General features: G+C 42.4%; 1 protein-coding gene across 1 annotated transcript; it reads right to left on the bottom strand.

Annotated features, from left to right (window-relative positions):
• Positions 1-485: 485 nt before the first annotated feature.
• On the bottom strand, positions 486-22,416 carry LOC134620802 (carboxy-terminal domain RNA polymerase II polypeptide A small phosphatase 1-like). Its single transcript, XM_063467103.1, has 7 exons — positions 22,067-22,416; positions 8,153-8,301; positions 7,962-8,063; positions 7,410-7,466; positions 6,704-6,796; positions 3,660-3,845; positions 486-3,342 (listed from the first exon to the last, which is right to left on the bottom strand). The coding sequence occupies exons 1-7, from the start codon at positions 22,137-22,139 to the stop codon at positions 3,214-3,216; spliced, it is 789 nt and encodes a 262-aa protein (XP_063323173.1). The 5' UTR covers positions 22,140-22,416; the 3' UTR covers positions 486-3,213.
• Positions 22,417-22,762: the final 346 nt, after the last annotated feature.

Here is a 22,762-nt window from a genome sequence, read left to right on the forward strand (position 1 = left end):
GAAAAACTCTTGGAACCACCAGAATGAAAATGCTATTAAGGGAAAAAATGTTTTACTTGGTCAGAACAGTTCTAATTTTAAACAAAGATGGCAACCGCTGGCTATGTGGATGTTTTTTTAAATAAATGTTGAACCATCTCTTTGTTTATCAAGGTCAGTTGCAGCCCTGCACAGCCTTTTCTGAGTTTTCCTTCCTTTTTAAAAAAGCCAGATGTTAAGAGGGAGGGGGGCGGGGGCAACAAAGCCCTGACACAGGACCTGAGGGATGCATCTGAACCTTCAGCTGATCATCTACTGTTCCCTGAATCCTCATCAGAAATCTCAGTGGAAGGGTGGCTGTCAAGCTTTTTTTTTTTTTTTTTTTTTTTTTTAAAAACAAAAAAAACCAAACACAAAACCACACCACTAAATGTAACAAACCCACTTCCTCAGACTTGAAAATGAAAATGTTCCCCCCCCCCCAAAAAACAGAACAGCACCTTAGACCATGTTTCCTTAAGCATTTATGGGGGGCATTATTACATACAGTCCATACAGAATTTGGTATGATAAAACAACAAAGGTCAAAAAAAACAAAACAAAAAAAAAAAATGTTACAGCTATTGAATCATGAGTACAGTAACATGAATATTCCATATATTAATGAAATTCATTTGCTTTATTACTGTGCAAAAACAACATATACATATCTACTGAATGTGTAAGAAGTACAGTATCAGTGAATGGGCCCCCATAGTGACACAACCTGTTTTACATGTAATCCATTAACAAGATGACTCAGCGTTCCTATAAATACTCGTCTTTGCCAATGAATTCCACACACGCGGCATCAGTAATTTGATGATGGCTTTCATGAAACACCGTTTTAAACCTGTTACCCTGTTATGTGCCTACAACGGTAAGATACTCTTTAGTTATTTGCTGGTGTTTCTGATCCATATCTCTCCCTCCTCGTACGCAAGGTAACCGACCAGGTCCTGCAAGAAAACAGCAAGAGCAATGTCTTCCCGTTTTGGAAAACATACTGTAAATATTCTATAAGAGGATGACTCTTGGGAAAAAAAATAAAAATAATAAAAGGCGGCAGTAAAAATCAGTTAATTATTTAGAAATGAAACAGGCTAATCTTGATTGACAATAATTTGTTAAACATTTTTTTTTAAAAAAGTAATAATAGCTCTTAAGGTGGTGGATTTAATCACCCCTTCCTCATCTAGGCGAAGTCACGTCACAAGCCTGCCATCGAGGCTGCTAAGTCAAATCCACCACATTCATTCATCAGTGTCAACACATTGTCAACGCAAACGAGGGCGATCGCACTGATCTGCAAGGCCCGTTAGCAACCGCGTTGCTCCTTAAAACTGAGCGGGCAGAATACAATACAGATACACAACACAGACGTGCACAAGAAAAAAGGAAGACTCCACCCCAAAATCATCTCACACTTTCCACTCTTTGTTACTGCTGGTAAACTGCAAAAATCAGTGACTCCTGCAATTCCCAGCATGCATTTAATAACTTTGATGAGCAGACTAGCATCAAGCTGTTGCACCCTGCTAAGTTTTTACCTGCGGGCAGAAATACAAATTTCTGCAGTTTTGTGTAAAAGAAAACAGGGGGGAAAAAAATAAAATAAAATGGACATTTAAAGACTTAGCTTTAGATCTGCTGTAGCTGCACTGGCTTTTCAACATTTCCAAAAACATCAAACTATCTGCACACTATCAGATCTCTGCCAGGTTTAAAACATAAGGAAACATCCAGTATGAGGCATCACTAACAGCAGTTTATTGTAGTGTTTAAGTTGTTTTGGGGTGGATAGCTCCTTTAAAACCTGTGCTATATTAAACAACACTTTGTTTTCAAAGATGTGCCCTCCCATATACTGGGATACTCACGGCAGCCCCCCCCCTCCTCAAAACCTATTTCATGACCCAAATTTAGAAATAGTTTCCAGCCTCTGTGTACCGCTTAAAAGACAATTTAAAAGAAGAAAAAAAAAAGATAAAGTACTTTGAAGATCATGACAAACCCACCAGTGTCTTTTCTTTTTAACATCACAAAACTTTCTTTTAACCATCCAATTACAGTCTGTAAATACACAGAAGACAAATTCAGGTTTGTGTGTGGCTTTAAAGCAGGAGGCTAACATCTACCAGATCCATTAACAGCTGCTCTGTCACTTTCAAATGCAGATGGATGGATACTCAAAGATTAGTGTGAGGTTTCTGATAAAATAATGCAGTCACGACCCGAGTCAGTGCTCTGAATCAGACTTCCTTTTCCCGCTGCACAGACAGTAAAAATACTTAAAATCGTGCCCACGTGTTCATCTTTTAATATGGGCTTAGCATATAAATTTACTCTGCGGTGAAAGGGATTATATTACTTTTAAAGTGGTCCGATCACCTTTTATTCGCTCATTTAACAACTTGTAATAGTGTCTGAGCTTGCAATGCCAGCTGAATTTAAAAAAGACAAACCTTTTAAAAATCAGATTCATTCATAACACTGATAACTCATGACTATTAAAAACCTGACCACGTCACTCTAAAAGCTCTAAAAATATGACAACTGAGGATCACATGCTTTTGACTGGAGACAGATAGTGTGATAAAATTAGGCTGTGAAGAACCTAACGCTAGACCAAAATGCTTAAAAGACATCTACAGTACATATACCTCCCACCTGCCCTTTCAACAATCCAACAGATCAAGAAACGTAAACCTTTCTGAAACTTCCTGCAAGTCTTGTGCAATCAGGCTGCCAAATCACATCCATGAGAAGTCTAAGTCCAGTACCCGGGTCCAGAGGAATCGTGGCTACAGACCTCTGCTTTGTTTACTCTACTGAAAGTCCAGTGGGGCTGCAGAAAGGCCATTAAACATTCATTCATCCTCTCGTCCATTCACTGGCGTCAGCTGGTTCTTGGAAGGCAACTTGCAGACAGTTTGCTGTCTGACCAGGAGGTGGCAGTGTCGACCCCATCAAAACGTCACCAAAGGCTCCCCCATGGTGAGCTTGGTTTGGTGTGTGGGACGGTTGCTTTGATGGCTCTGGTGGCTGTGAAGCAGTCTGTTCTGGTGGGCAGTGATAGCTGGAGCTGGTGCCTGGCTGGTGTGGCGTTCCTGGGGGATTTTTTTTTTTGATTTTTTTTTTTTGCTTTTAAGTACGCCGGTTTGTTCAGAGCTGAGATGAAAAAGTCAAACGGCGTTAGCTTGAGGTCCCTTGTTGCTTGAGGACTGTGTAGACGTTATCCACTTTGCTCAGCCTCTCGAAGAACGGGATGAGGTCCAGCAGCTCTGTGTCGGACATGTCATCGAACCAAGAGGCCACAGGCACCTGAACAAAAACATAAGCATCAATGTCGTTGTGGAGATTAAACAAATATAGATATAAATCAAATTTCTTATCTTATTTACTTGATGCCTTTTTTATTTGAACAATAAATAAAGTAAAAGTGGGACGCTAAAATTGGGCTTAGTGTCCCCTAAACTACATCTTTCAATAAAAGTGCAATACTTGTTTTAATAGAGTTACAAAATTGGGAAACTGTACCCCCCCCCCAAACAAAAACCACAACTTTGAGGGTAACACTATGAATTTGCTTAAGCAACTTAAGCAGGTGAACAATCCTACGTGCTGTCCAGAAGACTTACTGCATTGTCGGGATGGAAGATGTAGGAGGCAGGGGAGTTGTCCACAATAATCACTTTGTTGAGGTCACGACCCAGGCGACTCAGATCCTTGACATAATTCCCTCGGTGAAAGACGCAAGACTCCCGGAAAAGGCGGCAGCGGAAAGCACCCCACTTGTCCAGGAGATCGGAGACTGGGTCTGCATACTGATTGAGAAGCATGCTCGATTTAAAGCAAAATCTTTATGTAGATACAACTGATATTTCCATTTTTAGTATCAGTTTATAGCAGGGGTAGGCAACCTTTTTGATGACGAGTGCCATCTAAAATATCCTCAGAAGTCAATGTGCCATATAATTGCATTAGCAATAAATTTAATAACGCTGTATATTAACAGTTGCTGGGCTGAGCAGAGATCTCCTGAAGCATTTAAAGTGTGAGAATGTGGAAATTTCAACATCGCTTGAAAAAAACTGCCAGCTAGCAATGTCCCTCTCACCAGTAGGCTAAGTGATTTTTAGCCAATTACAAGTTGAATCTGGTAGTTGGGGTTGTTAGCTAAGATACCGTCATTAAGAAGCGGCACAACTAATGTGTCTATGCGAGCTAATTTGCTATGTGCACCGCTGGCCCGGCCATTTATTTTTTAATGCACTCTCTCAGATTAATTCACTGCGTGTCGTGCCCAGGTCTGGACTGGGACAAAAAAAAAAGGCCCAGGCATTTTGACTAGAGACCGGCCCACCAGGTATTATAGGAAAAGCCATAAAGCCTTTGAATGAAAACAAACGCTGTTGTGACAGTGATGAGCACTGTCTTGTTGGTATATGTATGATTTCTATACGTTGCACATCAGATAAAACTTTGCCCCCATTTCCCTGTTAATGCCCTACCTGCCCCCTGGCAAAACTTTGCTAGACCCGCCCCTGCACAGTTACCAGCTGTCAGCTACGTAGAAAAGGATCCTGGTGTTATTTGTCTCTCAGAAACAGTTCATAACTTCCCTTCAACTCATTCATGTCACCTAAAAGGTAAACCTGTTTCTCCATCACCTGTTCAGCTCTGATGATTCAGTAAGGACATCTCCTGGTTTCATCTCCATGTTTCCCTCTCACCACATATCCAAACCGATATCATGACCAGCAGCTTTTACAGCTGTGGCTCCAGCAAACATCAGCTGATACGAGAAAGTAATATTAAATAAATTCTAACAGCTGACCAAGCTTAAACGCGCTGCTGTCGTTTAGCGCGACATCCGCTGGTTTCCTCTTTCTGGCGCAAAGTGGGCGATAAACAAACGAGAGACGGGACTTGCATCAGAAATACCAATCAGCTGATCATTGATCAGTTTCATGATTGAATGAGAGAAAAAGAGGCAGATGTGCAGCAAAGACGCAGAATAATTCCAGCTTTGTGTCTTTTTTCATCCTAGCTGAAGTCTGGGACAAACTGTGTTCCTTTTCACCTCAATACGAAACGCGTAATATTTTCTCTGAATGCGGGACGATTTCATTTTTACGGGACTGTTGGCAACTCTACTAACCTTAAGAATAAAATAAAGTTCAGTATCAGTAACATCATAGGACCCACCCAGCTGTATATAAACTCTGTCATGCTAGCTAGTACGCAGTACGAGTTATTGTAACTGACTGTAAAAAGTCAGCATAACGGAAATAAACTCCACCTAAACTTGGTTTATATCTGACCCAGATAGACTGCAGGTCATAACTTCTTACCTGAAGTTAACTTCACCTGACACTCGGACCGGCGGCCGCCTCGGGTCTCTCCTCCTCCAGCCTCCCCTTTCCCTCACCCACCTGGCCTCTTGTGGCAGCTCCGCCATAGCCACCACCAAACAACTGGGTTATTTTTATACATCGGCCAGCATCTGGCCAATCCACCACCTCTCATTGTTTATACAGTTACGGAAAAAAAACAAAAAACAAAACACACAAAAAAAAAAACAAAAAAAAAAAAAAACACACCATCGGCCCACCGGGCAAATGCCCGATGGCCAGTCCAGCTATGGTTGTGCCTTCAGTTAACCCTTCGCGTGCCAACTGTGGCACGCGTGCCCAGGGTTGCCGACCCCTGGTTTATAGTATTAGTTTTTACTGTCACCATCACCCTGAAATGGGGATTCACGTGGTTAACACATTCACACAGACCTAGAGACGGGTTTGAGACTGCCTGACTGCCACTGGTCACTAGGGGAAAAAATTTAAAATATAAAATGGTTACTGTGAAATCAGAGTCCTGCACTGAAAACCTTATAATTGCTTGGGTTATTAGCAGATTGCCAGTCGCCGCCCATAGTTTGTATAGCAACTATAAACAGAGATCTTGAAATTATAGGTTTTACTTTGAAGGCAAATCTTTTCAGTTTGGGCTGCACTTCCAAGTTATACTACCTTGATGGTTAACAAGAGTGTTCGCAGCCAAGTTGCCATCTTCCATGCAAACTGTGGACAATTGCGTCAATCTCCTAGCAACCAACGCAATCAGAATAAGGTTTTTAGTGCAACACCCTCTCTGTGACCGAGTTCACCAAACAACAGCTAGCAAACTTCAGCCAGTCAACTATCATTTAGTCATTTAGGAAATCCGTAATTTTCCCCCCTAGTGACCAGAGGTCTGCCAACGTGGGGGGGTGGGGTCACTGACAGGTCTCACACATGAAGATCCTGGTTGAGACTAGCGAGACAAACCCAGCCTCAGGGGGTCACAAGGTAGTGTGCTCCTAGTGCAAGTCCCAGAGCACAGAAAAATGGGAAGGCAGCATCCGGTATGAAATCTGTGCCAAATCAAACACGCGGTTCCCTCTGCTGTGGCAACCCCTCGGGAAATAAGGAAGCAGCTCGAAGGACCTGTTCTCATTTCACTCTCTCATAACGCCCCAAGTCTATTTTAAAGGATTCAAAATATTAAACTGTTTACAGCCAACTTCCCTGAATACATTCAGCTTTTCTCTGCTCCCTCCGAGTTTATTGCTGTCAACTGCAGGGAATCAGCCAACCATACATTAATAATCAGCACAGCTTGCTGCGATGAGGTGGTTTCTCACCTTAGCTAAACTGGCAGTGAAGAGGACACATTCGAACAGCTCCCCCATCCTCTTCAGAAACTCGTCAACATGGGGCCGCTTCAGGACATACACCTGGAAGATGCAGGAATCTTTAAATCAGTATCACGCACACATGCCATACACTCAAAATGTAACATGTTTCTACAAATTCCAACTGCCCGAGGACGTTTCAAGTGAATGTTATTTAAAAAAAGGGAAACCCAACATGCAGCTCATGACTGGAGACTACTTCTAATGGACAGATGTTACATTTTTGCAGAACATTTTATTTACTTCCACAAAGTTAGTAGCAGACATTCAAGCTAAACTGAAGCTAAATGAGAAAGATGCAGTTGTAGCTCACAGAAAGACAAGCACTGGGCTGTTCCTCCATCTTTTTTTTTTTTTTCCCCTCCTTGCTGCTGTGTTGGCAGCTCAGGGCAGCGTTCCTGAACCAAGTCATCCGGAATAGGCTGTGCTTGTCTGAACAAACCTATCCTGGATTACTTGAATCAGGCCCAGACCCATCGTGTGTCATCGGACTCCAAGCAGCCATCCTCAAATCCCTTAAACGCTGACATCACCTTCTATACTCAGCAAATTGCGCTCAAGAGAAGTGCCGTCACACAACCGAAATGACAAAATGACAATGAGGCATGAGCACAGCGGATGACAATATGAATATTTCTGATGATGCTAGCATTACCTGGTGTATTGTTCCATCGATTTCCACAGGAATGATGAAATCTGCATTGTTCACAGGCTAACCAAAACAAAACAAAAAAAAAACAAAAAAAACAAAGAGGGGTGAGATACTTATTAAACAAAAAAATACTTTTCTTTTTTAAACAAATACAGACACTGGACTTTGCCTTTTACATGCTAAAACATGAACCGACTTAGTGTTGTTGCTAGACAGACATGGGTTGAGACAGTCGCCAGTATGTGTGCAGATGCGGGAGCGACTGTGTTTATTTGGGTTTGGCATTTGCCAGCCACGACAAAAATGTCACTGCCAGAGCCAACAGCAACCAGATGGAGGGAAAAGTGCAGATCTTGGACTGTTGTGTTCTAAACGTAACTAAATAATGATGTAATGTGATCGCAGGGGACAGCTAAGTGCTGTAAAGCCTCTCTGAACACACACATCCTTTAGTTCCGCAAGCAGGAAATTAAAGAACACGCTTGCAAATGTTGAAGTTGAACATAATTGCTTGTATAACTCAGTCTACAGCGTGTTATCATTCCCCCGCGTTACCTTAAAAGAGCTGTGAACTAAGGTCTCATCCAGATCTATAACCACACAGATCTTTCCGGAGTCTTTTGACTTCACTGGAGGCAGCAGTGGTTTCGCCTGGATCTTCAAAAAGAGAAACCACAAAATAATGAGCTGACTGCAAAAGTACACAAACAAATAAAAATCGAGCCAGGGCAACAGAGAAAACACACCTTGGACACTGTTCCATTCTCTTCTACCAAGAGAGGGGCGTTGTTGTTGACTGGTGGCGGCTCAGGCTGGTCCCGGCACAGGCAGCAGAAAAGGCTGGAGAAGAGGCCTCCACTCCTGGGTTTCTTGGAAGACAGAGAGGGAGAAGAACCTGCAGAAGAAGATGATAGATCAAGAAATTGTCGAGCTTACAGTAATTACAACATACAGAATCTTTAACAGCTTGTCTTTTAGGAAAGCCTCTTAATATTAAGAGGTGCATGGGAATCTCTTTATTATCATTATCGGTATGCTTTGAACACACAGGCACAAAACAGACATTTACTTAAAGTCTTCACATCTGATCAAACAAAGTAATACACTAAGACATAAAACTACTTAGGTTTTACCACGTAGTAAAGACTAAGCCAAAATGCAGAAGCAGTGTGTAAAAAAAAAAAAAAAAAAAAAAACTAAGCACACCCCATGATTCAGTAGTTTGTAGAACCACTTTCAGCACTAATGGGTTTCTGTATGACTTTAGCTGTGTCTTGCGTGGTCGTGTAGGAATGTTGGCCTACTCTTCTTTACAATGTTGCTTCTATTCATTGAAATTTGTGGGCATTTATTTATGCATGGCTCTCTGAAATCCTGCTGTGGTGAGGCCTTACATCAGGTTGAGTCAGCCATTCTGTTGCAGATTTTCTGATGTGATTGGATCATTGTCCTGTTGCATGCCTGTTGGTCAAAGCTTTAGCTGTCAGACAGATGTGTCACATCTGACTCTAGAATACTTTGAATCGACCGTGAACTCCTCTGTTTACCAATGACTGAGGTGCTCAGGTCCTGTGGCTGCAAAGCAAGCACAAATCATCACACCCCCACCACCGTGCTTCACAGTTGGAGTGTTTGTGCAGATATGCTGTGTTTGGTTTTCTCCAAACATGATGCTGTGCATTACAGCAAAAGATTTCGATTTTGGTCTTGTCTGTCCAAAACACACTGTTCTAAGAGTCTTGTGGTTTGCTCAGTTACAACTTTGCAAACCTAACACGGTCTCCTAAAACAGAATAAGCACTCTCCTGCAGCGCTTTCAAACAAGCCATGAACTTTAACATACTAATTGAGGTCTAACGCAGCGGTCCCCAACCCCCGGGCCTCGGACCGGTACCGGTCCGTGAGTCGTTTGGTACCGGGCCGCGAGAGTTGAGGCTCAGGTGTGAAATGCATGGTTTTCAGGATTTTTATCAGTTTTTAGCGTTATTTTGTTATTGTTTTTATCGTTAACTCGGTTTTCCTGGGTCTTTTCACGTGTGTTATGAATAAATCTTTTTTTCGGCACCGGTACTAGTTTTATTTTGTTGTATTTATCCGCGACACCTTAAAGGCCGGTCCGTGAAAATATTGTCGGGCATGAACCGGTCCGTGGCGCGAGAAAGGTTGGGGACCGCTGGTCTAATGAGTCTGAGATGTAGCTCTTGGTTTTTTGCAATATCTCTGTGCATTGCATCGTCTGACAAACAGGGTGAATTTTCTGGGTTGTTCACTCCTGTGAAGACTGGCAGGGATCTGGAATGTTTTTTCCACTTGGAAATAATCTTTCTCACTGTAGAATAATAGACTTCAAACTTATAAACCTTCCCACATTGATGGGGAGCACCTCTACTTCTCTAAGATCACTTATGTTGTCTTTCCTACTTGGCATTTAGTTAGCACACCTGAATGCTCCAGACCAGCAATGTCTTTTTGTAGAGATGCTCACGTCTACTGATGATCAGTTATTAAAGTGCATTGATTAGCAGCACCTGGCTGCTAGTTATCTTCCTATGGACGCAGTAAGGCTGTTCTTAGTTTTTTAAACATGCTGCTTCAGCATTTTAGCATCATTCGGTAACTAAAATAATGACACAGCATAACAGTTGTTATGTTTACCTCATTTTAAAGACACGCCAAGTACCAGATTATTTTTATTATGGCCTGATGCGTAAAACCTCACAATTTAAAGACATTTGCACATTTTCACTATACATAAATATAAAGATCAACTATATAGCATCTTGTTTCTTCCATGACATGGTAAAAATGTGAATGCCAAAACAAAAACAGAAGTAAAATGTATAATTATTTCATTTCCGGCGCCCCCCGTGTGCGGCAGCCTGTTACAGCAGCTCTGCTCATTCCGAGTTTCTTTCTTTCTTATCTTTTCTTCTCGTAATTTTTCTATAACTAACGTATTAGTAATTAGACTCTGCAACCATGTTCTACCGTTTTGTGCTAGTTCTGGTCGTTTTTCTTAGTTTTTTTTCTACTTTTTTCACCCGTGTGTGGGGACCCAGAGCAGGGATCCTTTGTTTACAGTAAGGATCAGCTGTTAGCGCTGCGTCCCACAGCAGTACTGCCGGCGTACAGACCCGACATTCCCAGCGAGCTGAGGAGGAAAAGACGGGGGTGTCGTGCTGGGAAGGAGCGCCGTCGCCCGAGAAGGAGACGTTATCGACCATCTCTTCCTTCTGTAATTATTGGAAATGTACGGTCTTTGCACAATAAATTGGATGAGCTCACGTCGCTAACCTGGTCACAGAGGGAGTACCGGCAATGTAGCATCATGATGCTAACGGAGTCGTGGCTAACACCGCTAACTCCGGACACGAGTGTGACACTACCGGGATTCCAGCTGCTTCGAGCGGACAGGACAAGAGACAGCGGTAAGAGGAAAGGAGGGGGACTGGCAGTGTTTGTGAATGACAGATGGTGTAACCCTGGGCACATCACTGTAAAAGAACAACTCTGCAGCAGAGACATTGAGCTGTTAGCCGTTAGCATGCGTCCGTACTACCTGCCCCGGGAATTCTCGCATGTTATCGCGATAACAGCGTATGTCCCCCCCTCGGCCAACGCGGATGCAGCCTGTGACACTCTCCACTCAGTGGTCAGCAGACTGCAAACACAATCTCCGAGAGCCCTCCTCATAATATCAGGGGACTTCAATCATGCCTCACTGGACTCCACACTGCCCACCTTCACCCAGTATGTGACCTGCCCAACCAGAGACAATAAAACACTGGACTTACTGTATGCCAATGCTGAAGAGGCATACAGTTCATCACCTCTCCCTCCCCTGGGCAGATCTGATCACAACCTGGTGCACCTTGTCCCTGTGTATGAGCCCTTAGTGCGCAGGGAGCCACCAGCCACCCGCACAGTACAGAGATGGTCGCAGGAGAGCGAGGAGGCTCTTAAGGATTGTTTTGAGTCGACTGTGTGGGAGGTGATCTGTGACGACCACGGAGAGGACATCGACAGCCTTACTACGTGCATTACGGACTATATTAATTTCTGTGTGGATAACACCGTACCTACCAGGACTGTACGGTGTTTCTCCAACAACAAACCTTGGATTACCCCGGAAATTAAAGCTGTCCTCAAGCAGAAGAGGGCGGCCTTCAAATCCAAAGAGGAGTTGAAAAGGGTGCAGAGAGAGTTGAGGGGACTGATAAGGAATGGGAAGGATAGCTACAGGCAGAAGATGGAGAACCAGCTTCAGCAAAATAACGTTGGTGAAGTCTGGAGAGGCCTCAGAACAATCTCGGGCCACAAACATCAGAACTCTCTGCCTGGGAGGGATGTGAGGTGGGCAAATGAACTGAATCATTTCTTCAACAGATTTGATTCAGCCATGAGGCAGTCTCCAACATCGGCTGCAGATTCAACCACCCCCACTGCTGCTGTTCCACCTCTGACACTTCACACCTCCTCTATTCACCCTGCTCACTCCTCCCCACCCCCAAAAACAGCATCCAATACACAATCAACACAAGGCTCCAGACTGTCTCTCTCAACCACCCAGGTTAGGAGGGAACTGAGGAGGATTAATGGCAAGAAGGCAGCGGGTCCAGATGGCATCAGCTCGAGGGTCGTCAGGTCCTGTGCGGACCAACTGTGTGGTGTGATGGAGCACCTCTTCAACCTGAGCCTGAGGCTGGGAAGAGTCCCACAGCTCTGGAAAACCTCTTGTGTTGTACCAGTGCCAAAGACTTCACGCCCCAAGGACCTCAACAGCTACAGGCCGGTGGCTCTGACATCCCACCTGATGAAGACCCTGGAGCGGCTGGTCCTGGCTCAGCTTCGGCGCCTTGTGAGCTCATCACTGGACCCACTTCAGTTTGCCTACCAGCCTGGCATTGGAGCGGATGATGCCGTCATTCACCTCCTACATCACTCCCTCGCTCACCTGGAGACCGCTGGGAGCACTGTGAGAATCATGTTCTTTGATTTCTCCAGTGCCTTCAACACTATTCTTCCCTCGGTTCTGAAGGACAAGCTGGAGAACTCTGGAGTGGACCATCACCTCACTACCTGGATTTTGGACTACCTCACCGACCGACCACAGTATGTGAGGACTCAGGGCTGTGTGTCGGACAGGGTCGTCTGCAGTACGGGGGCCCCACAGGGAACGGTTCTGGCTCCGTTCCTCTTCACCATCTACACTGCAGACTTCTCCCACAACTCCACCCAGTGCTTCCTGCAGAAGTTCTGATGACTCTGCTATAGTCGGCCTCATCACTGATGGGGACGACAAGGAGTACAGAGGACTGACTCAGGACTTTGTGGACTGGTGCCAGCTGAACTACCTCAAGATCAATGCCAGTAAAACCAAGGAGCTGGTGGTAGACTTCCGCAGGCACAAACATCCTCCACTGCAACCACTGAACATCCAAGGTATGGACATTGAGACTGTGGACAGCTACAGGTACCTTGGTGTTCATCTGAACAGCAAACTGGACTGGACTCATAACTCAGACGCCCTCTACAGGAAAGGGCAGAGCAGGCTGTACCTGCTGCGGAGACTCAGGTCGTTTGGAGTGGAGGGCCCACTCCTAAAGACCTTCTATGACTCTGTGGTGGCCTCAGCCATCTTTTATGGCGTGGTCTACTGGGGTGGCAGCATCTCTGCTGGGGACAGGAAGAGACTGAACAGGCTGATCCGAAGGGCCAGCTCTGTTCTAGGATGCCCTCTGGACCCAGTGGAGGTTGTGAGTGACAGGAGAATGGTGGCTAAGCTGTCATCCCTGCTGGACAACATCTCCCACCCCATGCATGAGACTGTGACAGCACTGAGCAGCTCCTTCAGTGGGAGACTGCGGCACCCACGGTGTGGGACGGAAAGATTTCGCAGGTCTTTCCTCCCCACTGCTGTCAGACTCCACAACAAAGACTTTAACTGATCATACACACACATCCACAAATGTGCAATAACACAAATGTGCAATAATCTTTCTGGCACCGTTGTATTTTTCACTCTGTTGTATATAGCATTTGTATTCTATTTTTATCCTATTGTATATTTTATTCTATTTTATTCTACTGTATATAGTATTCTATTTTTATTCTATTCTGTACAGTTGTGTACTGTATTTATTCTTATTTTATTTTATTCTAATTGTCCTTCATAACTTTTCCGACACTCGGAACAGCTGCAACCTCAATGGTTAGTGTAATACTCATGTAATAATTTGGTAATTATTCTGACCACAACTGCCTTCAAACCTTCAATTACACTACACACTTGTGAAGTTTTCAAGACCATCTTTCACTATTACTACTGTTGACAAAATGTGCCCACAAATATGCAAAGCCTTGCCAAAGTACACAGCGGTCTTTCATGGAAAAGTGTCACAGTTTTCACGTATGAAAATGCCCTTTCTCAAATTTAGCAAACAGCGGGAGATGATTTGCATCAAACGTGTTCACACTACAGTTAGTCGAGGGTGCTGCCTCAATCAAGCATGCACGAAGCCCAGGACTGGCTATAAATTTACTCAGCCTGCCATTACCTGCTTTATTCTCACATTGGTGCAAATCAACACAATCTGACATCACATGGTTTTTGCACCAGCGGTCTGGAAGGTTAAAGGTTTCATATCTAACTGTGTCAGACATGTGTACTTGCATACACGTCCATTGGGTAATGTCTGGAAAACTTCAGGGCTGCAGTGCGTGTGTGGAAATGGCTTAAGTATCTCCAAGACCACAGTTTTCCATAATCACACACACACACACACACACACACACACACGGTGAAAACTTTACCACACCATCTAAGCTGGTAAATGATCCCAGTCCCATATTATTTTTAGTAAAATAGCTGTGTTTGTTCATTTCAACTCGTAGCTACCCCCCAAAATTTTGCCTCGTAAATGACCAAAACACTCTTTTTAAAAAGTGCAATTTAATTTGACACTTCCTGTGTTGAAATACCTTAAATACTCTACTTGCATACAGCACTTCCTAACTCATGACCCCCATCTAGTCAGTGATTGTATAAAAACAGTACAAAGGACATCCAGCAACTTTCCTCATACTGTCATGTGCACAGGCCGTCCTGGAGACACACGTGCCTGACCGGACCTCTTGCGTAACTGCTTCTCTGATGTCAGCAGAAAAACAGACTCGAGCCCCACCAATGAAAATTCACCACTTTAACACCACATGAAGCGATGGTGCCAAAGAGACATTTTTTTAAAGGTTTTTTAAGCACATCAGGTTAATTATTGAGTGATGTGCGCCAAACAGAACAAGGCAGACGTCATGTGACTCAAATGAATACAACTTCCTGAAGTGGTTAGAATTCAAGAATTTTGGTTTTTGTTTTTTTAAATTGTCTTTTTTTTGGCTCGAGGTACATTTCTAGTCAGTTTAAAGGTGTAATGTATAGCTTCTATTCCTTTCAAATAGATAAAACATCCATAAATAATACAGTAACTATTAAGTAAATAATAACACAAAATAAGATCTGAAGAATTTAAACACAAGTGGTTCAGTATTTCTCTCTTTGCAGGCAAAAGGTCTTACATGTGGAAACTTGGACCAAATAAAAATACCAACGATTAGATCAATTAATGATACAAGCAACCACCGCAGGCAATCTGTAAACAACATTTACTCAATACCAAAATGACGCAATTCAAAACTTTGTTTGCTTGGTATGTATAATATGCAAACTGCCTGCTAAGGCAATGAAAGACCTGAACTTCAGGTTCATTAATCACGTACAGCATTCTTATAAACTCTAAACCCAAATGGAAGCTACATAAAAATCACTTTTCTAACTACTACTTTGCAAAAATAAGCACAAAGAGGACTTTAAGCAGTGTTTGAGTTTTTCTGTTCACAAAACAAACCCTCCAGATGTTCCCAAGAAACTGATTATTAACCAAAGCTGGCAGCCTTATTGTCAATCATCGTGTAGCAAAAGAACACTTTGTACCTGGAAGCTCAACAGGTATTCAAAACTCATTCCTGTAATGGGTTTGCTGTGCGGCTGTTTAGATTTCATTTACAGGTACCAACACCAGCTTCAAATAAATTCTAAGTAAATCACAATCCTCATTAATCCCAGAGTAAAAGTGGTCACAGTTGCTCCAAGACAGAAAGAACAGTAACAAACACATTACAAAATAGCTCCAATTATAAATGCCCCACTATATTCCACAAATTAAATGTGGTTGACATTGAGGTGCCCCTCTGATCATACTGAAAAAGTTTTCTTATGGTTTTTAAATGACATTTTTACATTTAAATATCAAACATCTAACACATGTAAAGCAGTTTGTTTTAGCCTTCCAAATAGCATGTGTGGAAGACTCATGAGAAACTTTGAAAGAACACCAATTGTGGTAATTGCAATTATGAAAATAATTTCTAGCTAAAGCACTGCTGTCATCATTTAGTTGAAAAGTAATTTAAAAAAAATGATAAAAAAAAACACTTTAAAAAGCAGATAATTACTAAATACTAAAGGGTCTTTCCAATTTAAGCAAACTGTCTTCTGATTGGCTGCAACTAACAAACAAGAGGTTTAAAACAGGAGGTGGGCGGAGTTTGTGACAAACTTTTGTGATTATGAGGTTTACGCTCTGACCTCATTATCTGAGATCAGAGCATGCAGCTCACAGTCTTACACAGCACTTTGCCAGCTTCACACGAAGTGTTGTGAGACAGCTGAACAGCTGTGTCATACTTTACTACCACATGGGATTTGTGGTGAAGTCGCACATCTGACACAGAGAAGACTCACTGCTCTTCGTGTGCCTTTATCCCTCCCTTGGAGCATAGATGGGCCTTAACTAAGTTAATGTGTCAGCTGTGGTTGTGTTCTTTTATTTCAGGATATATACAGAATGGTTTTTTTTAATTTTCCTATACATTTGTGCAGCAGAACTTTTTTACCAAAGAAATTATAGTCTTCAGACAGTCTTCTGTAACATGACTTATGTTATTTATTCAACACAACTGTATAAAGTTCTACAGTATATGTAGCATAGTCAGCTTCTCGGGGTGGGGCGCCAAACAAACAAACAAAAAAAAAAAAAAAAAAAAAAAAAAAAAAAACCACACACACACACACACACACACACACACACACACACACAAAAACAAAACACCACAACACACAAACAAAATCCCACATACACTACAACCCGACCTCATATTTTCAATAATACCCAGATGCCCAAATAATAATAATAATAATAATAATAATAAATCCATTTCACTTATTTTTTCATTCATTCGCTTTACTTTCATTACCTGCTGACAGACTGAGTGAATAAATGTGAAATAATGTTTCCTGGGGTGTTTGATTTATTTTATTGGAGGCATTATATTTATGGAGAGTGGTTTAACTGCAGTTTCTGAAGCCAATTAGTGAGCCGGTCGTTGATATGCAAAACATATGTCATAAACCCACAACAGTGTTTGGGATCAGTCTTTGTGCCAAAAGGGGGAGACAAAAGATCTGCACACCAAGTTTAACATCATTCCAACAGGGAGAAAAAAAAAAAAGAAAAGTTGCTCGCCAACCACAAAACTTTATCCGAGTTACTGAAATTATTTCTGCTCTCATGAATGCTCGTCAAGCCCAAACTCCCAGTGCGGGTTTCTCCCAGTCTTGTAAACCTCTGATTAGCTCTGCTCCTCACTCTTCTGTCTCACATTAGGCTTGGTTTCTGTCCCTTTATGCACCAAACTCCCTTTCTCTCTCTGTCCAGACGTGACTGTGTTACCAACACAAACCTCTGTTGTCCATCTCTCACGCCTCTTTTATTACTCCTCTGCAATACCCTCTAACTCAATTTGTGGATTCAAACCCCGTCTGACCCTCCGCTGGCCTCTGCCGCGCTCAGGCCAAAACAGGAAGAGGAAACAGACGGGTATCAGTGGAGGAAGCTGCTTGCCATCGTGTTTGTAGCATAGCTTGGGTAAGCTGATACCAGTGTCTATGTACACTGAGCTGATTTCATCTGAATTATTATTGTCACTGGTATTCTTTAATGAATACTCATCACTCCTCCTTTGTCCTTCCCTCATTTACTCCCTCAGGTCCTCGTAATTCCTAGCATCAAGGATCAAGTCCTTATTTGCTTCCTGGAGTCTTGACTCACTTCAGTATTTGTATTTTTAATCAATAACTTCAGCGGGGGAAAAAACAAAAAACAAAACACTTGGATGTTTAAATTGATAAAGAAGAGCATTATGAAGATGAGCCCATTATAACAGAGACAATTTACAGTGTGGAGCTGAACATACTGCAGCTGAATGCCTGCAATAAGGACAACAGCTTTAAGCACTAAAAGTTATAACATGTATAATAGCTTTATTATTATTTTTCAACACACTTGGTAGCAAGTATTTTCCCTCTCTTCATATCATTATTCTTACTTAGTAATCCAGCAATAAGAGCTCAGTAGGGGATATGCCATCTGCTGAGGGACTCTGTTCTTGTTGCGTAGGATAACTTTTATTGCTTGGTGTATCCTTCGGGTGTGAATGAATTTTGGGATCACATGCCTCCCTCATGGTACTTCAATACACATAATTATCTACAACTTTATCCAATTGTCACTTTGCAAACTGTTCACCATGTCTGTACTGGATATTTGCATTTTTACTTAATGTGCATTTATTAGTATTTTAGTATTTATCAGTATTTATCAAATGCCATTTAGAGCCCAACTAATATATCAGCCAGGCTGATATTTACTATTTGCCAATATGTTGCTATCCGCATTTATAACAGCTAAAGGAGAATCTTAAAAAGTGAAGAGACGGGACGCCGTTGCCATGTTATGATTGTTGATGCTGCATAGTCGTCTACCGGAGGCCGCTCTGCAACTTCCCTGTTGGGAACACACGTGTTCCGAATGCCACAAACTACAAGCAGCGCGTAAATGAGCAATTTGTTCATTGTTGTGACAATAAACCAAGTTTATTTTTAAAATGCACTGTTGTATCTTGATAAGGGCATATAGTTACACATAAATATTAGGGAAATCTGTCTGTTCCTTATGCCTCAAAGAGGGGAAAAAAAAAATTTAAAAAATTGTTGGTCGATATCGGAGTTTCAAATCGTAAAATATTAGTATCCAGTCGGACTCTTACCATTACAACATAACGGTGTGATATTGGGCTGACCTAAGATTAAGACCAGTTTTATTAACTCGCTTCTAACTGAACAGCCGACACTGTCAGAAGTTTCATTTTAAAGGCATCAGTGTTTAAATTGTGGTTTTGAGCACAGTGTTAACAACGCAACTTCAAACACAAAAGAACAGTCTGAGTACAGCACTGCAAAAAAACAGCATTAAACATTAGCTTGGGGCTAAACACATTCAAAGTTACTTCTAAAATAAACACTTTAATATTGCAGAAAACAATCTAATAAACAAACAAGTTATGAGGAACACAACAAGCAGAATTTACTAATTATTGCTTTACCAGCCTATCATCTCCAAACATCAGGTAATCATGGCTCATCCGTTTGCTGTCACACTGCTGAGGTAAGTAAAACTAAAACAAAACTGAGTTCCAGCTTATCAGACTGTGAAAAAAGTAAGATTACACTTAGCACTCTGTGAATTAGGCCACTGAACACGTTACACCGTGTGCCACACCTTACCAAAAATAAAATAGCTCCCATCATGACATGACTTTCTGTGCATTAATCCCCAGCCCACAGACTCACGATAAGATGCTCCACCTTATCTGCTCTTTATCTGAATCTATTTTAGGCCTGGCGTTTCAAAGATTTCCTGCAACCGACACTTCCACCCCCGTTATTGACCGTTTAGCTAAAAACGGACTTTAGTCAGACAACGTACATTGAGGAGTGAATGACCAGGCTTTCCTGATTGGCTTACTTCCTCCAAATATCTTTAACATTACAGTTTGGATAAGGCACGAGGGCTTGACCCGTGTGCTTGATAATGGAATTCACTGAGCTGACAATACATCTCAAATTAGCCTTGAGTGATAACAAGCTATTTACAGGGATTTGTCTCAATGCAGAAGAAAGTGCAAAAGCCTTTGAAACAGCTGCCACACTTTGATGCGACTATAAAAGTCTCCAATAAAAAGAGAGAAATTAAAACGGCTCTGTGGGTTCACAAAGGCAGACTAAACAATGTAAACTTCAAGTTTAAAAAACACACAATATTAAAGCCAGAGGACGGATGAAAGAAGCCAAACCCTGCAGTTTGCTTTATCGTTGTCGTTTTGGCTTCCCAGTTAACTGACAATGAAGGGGGGGGGGGGGGGGGGGGGGGGAGACAAAACAAAAACAAAACCACACACACACACACACACACACACACACACACAACAGCAAGAGTGCCTTCTGAGAACTATTCATAGAAGCAATACTGTCATAATTAGAGGTCATTATTGAACTGCTGGAGTAGAAAACTGCACCCATCATTTCTCTTCTACTTCATGTATGTCACTCAGATGGTGACACTAGTTTCTCTAAACACTCTGAGGTCCATTTCTCTGCCATACTTTACTCAGGTGGGCCACTGCCACACCTGAGCAGCTACACTCCAAGCATTCTTTATTTTAGGTGCCTGAGAGGACCGTGTTACATGTGATCAGTCAAAAACTTCAGACCCAGTTCCACCATCCTGAACTACAACTGGTGAAGGCAGCTCTTCTGCTTGCAGGTTAAGGGTGAGCTGGAGGGCCTCTACGCCTACAGGCCGCAGCAGGAGAACTGGCACAACAACGACTACCGTCACCAGCTGCAGTCTTTAATTGTACTTCTATCATCACCTATTGAATTTTAATCATGTGTGCTATGGTTCCCTTTTTTTCTTCTTTTTTTTTTTAAAGCACCAATTCTAATTGTATGTTTATCCTGTTTCATTTCTGGCCCTAATGTCAGACCTTGTTTGGATTTAGTGCATCTGCTTAACTGTCAAAGCCCCCGGTTTGCTGGAGACAGTTTAAAATAGCCCATGAAGTAAAATGAGTTTGACGTTCCCATGTACAAAATACTTAGATCTTACGTGGGTCAGACCAGGGAGGTGTCATTTCAAAATTTCATCTCAGTGTTAAAAAAAATATATGAATAATTTCCACAATAGATTTTATTTTGCTTTTGAAAAAAATAAAATAACAAAACAGGAGTTTTCCATTATTTGATATTGGTGTGGTGTGAAGGTCTTTATCAGTAGTAAGCTAAGTCTAAAATTTATGTCCTCCAAATTTTCTAAACCCTGTCCAGTGGGTCAGACTGGAGTCTTTGTTGGAGCAATTCTGGGCTGTGGCCGGTTTGACACCCATGGTTTAAAGAACATTAGCCAACATCCTGGTTAATGCTAACTGAACTGCTTGGAGAATGTCACTAGTCAGTTGCAATGTTGATCCTGGACCGAAGTTCCTATTATGAAGCAGGAACAACACCAACATGGGGCTATCACATTGTGCTGGTTATAGTAATAGTAGTCGTATTACCACCAGCTCTTGACTTCTGATCCTATTTTTTGGCCATAAATACCCAATGCACTGGTTAGCATGTAATGTTTTAAAAAGATGCTTCCATATATGAGTCTTACTGAACTCCATTTACTCTGTCAGCATACTGATTAACATCTGGGGCAGACCTGACTCCACAAAGTTGAGAAACGCTGACTTACTGCAAGACAGAAGGCTGATGGAGGATCTTTACAATCACTCAGCCCATATTTTCAGTCGCTGCTGTGTTAAGATCAGTGAAATGATGTCCCTTAATTCAGCGAGCACCAGAAAAGAAAACACAAGTGCAAAGACTGCATAAACCTGATCTTACAATGAAAGAGAAACTAAAAGTTTCAGTATGATTTGATGGGGCTTTGCAAACTAGATTCGATTAGATTCGAGCAAACACGCTGTCTTCATATAGCAGCTGTGCTTCACATCGAGTAAACACCAAGTATGGAAGGAAAAGGTTGTGTAACACACCAGACTACAAGATGTGATCTTCCACTTTTAAAACCAAAATAGGCACTACTGCCTCTGTGTGCGTCTGTCCGTCCGCATCTTGTTTGAATAAAGTCTTAGCTTCCACTCAGCATTGTTTGGCTGATGACTGACAGGTCACCTGATTATTTACTAAGCTTGAGTTTACAGCGGTAACCTGTCTGTGTGTGCGCGCACGGTGGCAGAGGCACTCTTTCATGTGAGTGAACACCGAACTGGTAAAGCTGCAGAAAGCTCCATTTGTGGTGTTGCCAAAACAAAAAAAGGAAAAGTTATTTATCTGACATGATATCACTCCAAGGAAACAGGGATTTAAGGTGGACCTGGAAAGGCTTTTAATCTGACTACTATTACAGATGTCTCAACCAGCTGTACGTCATTTCCTTTACTTTTCATCAGAGGCCAAAGGGCCGCAGCCATAATGTACACACAACAGCGCGGTCTTCATTGCTCTGACTTGTTTTCTGTCCACTTTCCTAACACTGGCTTTATCTGTGCTGCTGCTCGTAAGCAGCTTACTGCGTAGGCTCTGAGTTCAGGAGTTGCAAAACTTTTTTTTTCCCTTTTTTCCCCTGACATGACTGCACAGGGGGTATTAAAAAAATAAATAAATATATATATATAAAATAAATAAAGCAACTTACCCCTCTCTCCCGCGGCTTTATTTCCCTCTTCATCCCGGCTCACTTGGGTGATTACAGAGGACGGATTGTCCATCACATCCAGGTCTGGTCCAGAGTGCCAACTTCACACTTTAAAGTTAGAGATAGTCCGCCGACTCGGTGCTGCATTAACCCAACTTAACGTGAGCGAAAACAACGCTGAAACGCCCCGGGAAACATCGCAACAAGTCACCTACAGTGCGCCCATTACTCTTCGGATCCGTGTGTCCGCTGGGATACGCGCTAAAGTTTGACGTGTGGAAGTTTTAAGAGGTTTGTCTAGGAGTTGGCAACTTTGATTCAATATGGTGCTCAACTCCGCTTGCAATTTCAAGATACAAACATGGAGGTTTCAAGGCTTCCCATTTCACTTAAAGTGGTGCAGTAAGCGCACGGCTCTGTGCAGCGCTCCCCCTGCCGGCCTCTGCCCCTTTGACGACGGTCCCTTAGAGTGGCCCGAAACAAAGTTACTCAGAAGTTAGCTAAGCTAGCAGCTAGCTACTACGGACTTACTTTAGACAAACACTATTATTAGACAGTGCCCCTGCTCCCTTTGCACGGCTAACGACCTTAAACATGTCGCCTACAAAGCACTTTATAATTCGGCTATAACATTAAAAGAAAAAAAAAACCCACATTAAATATTTAAAACCTGCAGAGGTGACTCAAACTTTTACC

Source organism: Pelmatolapia mariae, linkage group LG23 (assembly GCF_036321145.2).
Source record: "Pelmatolapia mariae isolate MD_Pm_ZW linkage group LG23, Pm_UMD_F_2, whole genome shotgun sequence".
In the NCBI taxonomy this organism is placed as follows: Eukaryota; Metazoa; Chordata; class Actinopteri; order Cichliformes; family Cichlidae; genus Pelmatolapia; species Pelmatolapia mariae.

Coding starts and splice junctions, on each gene's coding strand:
- LOC134620802 (XM_063467103.1), bottom strand. CDS start 22,139: ATGGACAATCCGTCCTCTGTAATCACCCAAGTGAGCCGGGATGAAGAG. Junction 7,467..7,961: donor TAGTTCACAGCTCTTTTAAG/GTAACGCGGGGG, acceptor TGTTTTGGTTAG/CCTGTGAACAATGCAGATTT. Junction 3,343..3,659: donor TCTTCCATCCCGACAATGCA/GTAAGTCTTCTG, acceptor GTTTTTGTTCAG/GTGCCTGTGGCCTCTTGGTT.